Source organism: Fibroporia radiculosa, assembly GCF_000313525.1.
Source record: "Fibroporia radiculosa TFFH 294 genomic supercontigs, scaffold38051, whole genome shotgun sequence".
Lineage (NCBI taxonomy): Eukaryota > Fungi > Basidiomycota > Agaricomycetes > Polyporales > Fibroporiaceae > Fibroporia > Fibroporia radiculosa.
Genome location: NW_012133074.1, coordinates 1 through 1230, shown reverse-complemented (window position 1 = coordinate 1230; position 1230 = coordinate 1). Strand labels below are relative to the sequence as shown.

General features: G+C 43.2%; 1 protein-coding gene across 1 annotated transcript; it reads right to left on the bottom strand.

Moving 5' to 3' along the window:
* Nucleotides 1-799: 799 nt before the first annotated feature.
* On the bottom strand, nucleotides 800-957 carry FIBRA_09399 (uncharacterized protein; the record flags this gene model as incomplete). The annotated part of the gene is made up of 2 exons (XM_012321706.1): nucleotides 800-866; nucleotides 923-957. The coding sequence occupies 2 exons, from the start codon at nucleotides 955-957 to the stop codon at nucleotides 800-802; spliced, it is 102 nt and encodes a 33-aa protein (XP_012177096.1).
* Between the last annotated feature and the right edge of the window lie 273 nt (nucleotides 958-1230).

Below are 1230 nucleotides of genomic sequence, written 5' to 3'. Positions count from 1 at the left end.
AGAGGACAAAACTAAAGTACAGTAGCAGAAGCAGTGCTACTTAAATAGAGTAGAGCAAATAGAGTTTGATAAGTATGAAACACTGAGTTGGATCAGTGATGTATATGAAACAGGTTCCACTGGGTTATATCAGTGATGAGGATGAAACATGATAGAAGTGAAACATGATGTAAGTAAAACATGATATAAGTGAAACACAATGGATATGAAGCACTGATGTAGGTGAAACACATCAAGTGATGAGATCAGTCATACAGTTGCAGGGTCAACAACGAATAGTTAGGAGAAGAAAAAGGACCCCCCTCCAATGCTGTAACATTACCCCCCTCTCCAGATTTGTTGTTTAGAGTTCCATTAAGCGTGATGCTCCTGTAGGTATCCAGGTTCATCAGTGGGACAAGGGAGTTGCCCAGGCTGCATGTCGTTGGCAGTGCAGAATTTATGGTGAGGGTGTAGGAGTCTACAATAGGAGCATAACCAATGCCAACACTCACTTTGAAGATGTCCATCGGTCTCGCATTTGGTACAGAAGTGAAGACAGCGGGGCATGGTGCCAGAAGGAGGAGTGATAATAGAGAACTCATAACATTTGAGGCATTCCTCTAAATTGGCTACTTTGAGGTGCATTCAACATTGGCTCATCTCTTCTTCTGCACAAATGAGCTCCGCCCCTATAGATCATTGCACAGTGAAGAGTAAGTCGATTTTTGTGTCAATGGCCCCGAAATGATCAACTTTATTAGTTATTCCTGGATCCTTGATATCTTGCAGTGATGCCCAAAGACTTTCCAACAAATTATCATCTCACGTCAGCAGGTACTCCCAAGTATCCTCCTCCCATTCCTTGTCTGAGGAGTTCCAATTTCCTACAGGTTCAGTGGTTCAGAGTGCATCCACTGGGGTTGTCGAGACTCATCATAACCCAAATGCTGGATTTCCCTCGATGGGAATGCCCATAGGAGGTTGTGTAATGAAATTGGCATAAGCTCCAGGGAAATGGGGTTGTTAAGGGACCTAACGACTGAGGATCAGGAGTTCAACGGTTAACTGGTACTAGGACTAATACACACTTATAGTCCTACACTGATACTAGACTTGTAGACTGAGCTGCTATATCTGATAGTGGTTTGAGAGTGTATACTGGTTGAAGTAGAGCTTCAGACTGAGACTGAATAGACAGCTGAGTCTATTACTGAGAACTGTCCCTATGAAGGTATGTAGGGAACAAGA